We start from the raw sequence: 2,544 nt of genomic DNA, 5'->3' as shown, positions 1-2,544 counted from the left end.
AAAACTTAAATATGATATAATTAAGAATGTAATTTAGTACTAATTTATTATTATAATCAAATAAAAGAACATGGTTAGTGGCTTCTCCCACATTTTTAAAATTTATTTTATTACAAGGAAATATGTTTTTTTCGTCAACGTATCTCATCTTTATTGATAGATGTTTATATTGAGAGATATTTATGTAACTCTTTGAAATTTTCTTGTTTCTCAGACAAGAAGAGATAGAAACTTTTTAATTAAAAAATATACTCTCTTTTAGTTTTTGTTTTTTCAAAAAAAAAAAAAAAATACATTCTCTTTCTAGGGTTAGGTTAGGGTCTTCTCATGGGTAACCATTATATGTTGTTTTTCTTTTCTTTCTAGATCTCCTCATTCCATCTACAAGAAAAAAACTGTTCTTGAATTATTTCAGAAAAAAAATAGCTCTGGCAAGCAGATTTTTCCAATCCTGGAAAAACCCAAATCTTTTTCTTGGATGAATAGTAAAGAATTAGGGTTGCAGTAATCAACCTGAGATTCAGGAATGACGAAAAAGAAAATAGTTGTTCGAAAAGAAGCTTTTCAAAGGGCTTGCAGCTCTCAAGTTTTCAGGACCGTAAGGTACGCCGAATGCCAGAAGAATCATGCAGCCAATATAGGAGGATACGCGGTGGACGGATGCCGGGAATTCATGGCGGCGGGCGAGGAAGGTACGGCGGCCGCGTTCAGCTGTGCCGCCTGCGGCTGCCACCGGAACTTCCACCGGAGGGAGGTGGAGACTGAGGTGGTTTGTGATAGTTCTTCCTATTCACCTTCTTGATTAAAAAAAAACACTCCAACATCAGATCATTACAAAAAAAAATTGTGTTTACCAAAAAAAATTGTTTCTCGTAAAAAATGATTTAGAGACACAAAATTTACTGATATTGTCTTCAAAGTATGAATACGCATATATATGTATTGTATTGAAAAAGAAAAGTATATACTCGAGCTAGTGAGAGAACTTTGGGTGCGCCAACATGTTTGTTCACTCTGATTCAAAAAAATATAGTTTTGGCCTTCCCTCAAAGTTTTGTGGCCAAGAGAGAATTCGTCATCGTCGTCGAGATCGAAATCGAGCTCAAGCTCGAGATCCATTACAGATCGAACCAATAGCTTATTAGATTCAAGATGTACATGAATAATTATCTGAATTTCTTTCTTTTGGTTAAGTTCATGTTCTTGTTCAACTTTGAATATTATGATCTTCAATTCCAATCACCAACAGTACTTAAAACTATAAAATTTCCCTTAAACTATATTCCACGTTACGTGCTGTAGAATTTTATGAAATTAATACATACGAAAGATTTAATCTTAATTTTTGTTAACCCCTAAGTTCTGTCTCTGCTCCATTGCAGGTAATATATGATTTTCATAAATTTCCTGTAATAAATAAAAGCTACCCTACAACTTTTTTTCACATTTCCAAAGGTTATTCGTTAAAAAAAATGCAATTTGTTACCTACGTTTAGCTTAGTATAGTTTAGGAAGCCATTCACAAGTTCGAACTCATGAAATCACTCGTGATGATCTTCACGAGCTTGTTTTTTCTCGAGTCAGGATCGATCTTTCGAAAACCGGAATCGATCAGGCTTACCCAGTTTCATGTTTTCAACATGTTTGCTCCCCTATTTTCATTTGAAATTAAACCGATCAGTATACCGATCGATTACGAGCCGACGATCCTCATATATCCTACATTCATATATACAATATTTTTCAAGTATATCTCTACGAATTTCAATGATATGATCCTCAAATACAGTTGTATTGTCTCTACACCAAGCTGTGTGTTGTGATTTAATATTATTTCAATCCAATTAACCCAAAGAATAAAATAGGTTTTGGAGCCTTTACATCGAAGGAACCAAGAGACAGATTATGCAAGAAATCCAACTGTCCATTTTCTCTACGAGGACAACATTTTCAATTTATAAATACATCATCTTTTAATTTAAAACATTCATTTTTTTTTTGGTTATATAAATTAAGCTTAGACCCACATGTCCACTCATGTTTTCTTGGCGGCCTTTTTAATGTAGTATCTTTAATTTTTTAATCAAATAAAGAAGACCAAAAAATTGTTTAATCACATAAAGTTGACTAAGCTTTCGCGCTATAAAAATAATGTATTATTTCAATCGATCCAAATCAATCCTCATAAATTCAATCATTTTATGCAATATCTTTTGTTATTGTGGCATATTGGTCACTGAATTTACTATTATTGAAAAATAATAGTTGATATATTTGAATATTGAAAATAAGAGTTGTAAATATTGAAAATTAGTGTTGATAATGTATGTAATGATATATTTATTTTTGGATTATTTCCAAAAAAAATTCTATAAATAGGTCTCTCAATTTGTGAAGAAAATCACAATTGAGTAGAGAGAAAATTTTATAAATTGTGTAGTTTAATAAATTTTGAGAGTTGGAGATTTTTAATTTTTACCGTAAATTTTTACTTTTAACTAGTTATCAGCACGATACTCGAAGTTTCAGTTTTCCATATTTTTC

At 31.5% G+C, this 2,544-nt stretch overlaps 1 protein-coding gene across 1 annotated transcript; it reads left to right on the top strand.

Moving 5' to 3' along the window:
• Nucleotides 1-240: 240 nt before the first annotated feature.
• LOC142539069 (mini zinc finger protein 2-like) lies at nt 241-1,211 on the top strand. Its single transcript, XM_075644363.1, has one exon. The coding sequence runs from the start codon at nt 527-529 to the stop codon at nt 800-802; it is 276 nt and encodes a 91-aa protein (XP_075500478.1). The 5' UTR covers nt 241-526; the 3' UTR covers nt 803-1,211.
• The last annotated feature ends 1,333 nt before the right edge of the window (nt 1,212-2,544 follow it).

The sequence above is a fragment of the Primulina tabacum genome, chromosome 3, assembly GCF_025594145.1.
Source record: "Primulina tabacum isolate GXHZ01 chromosome 3, ASM2559414v2, whole genome shotgun sequence".
Taxonomy (NCBI): Eukaryota; Viridiplantae; Streptophyta; class Magnoliopsida; order Lamiales; family Gesneriaceae; genus Primulina; species Primulina tabacum.
This window is presented reverse-complemented; position numbering and strand designations above follow the sequence as displayed.

Coding starts and splice junctions, on each gene's coding strand:
- LOC142539069 (XM_075644363.1), top strand. CDS start 527: ATGACGAAAAAGAAAATAGTTGTTCGAAAAGAAGCTTTTCAAAGGGCT.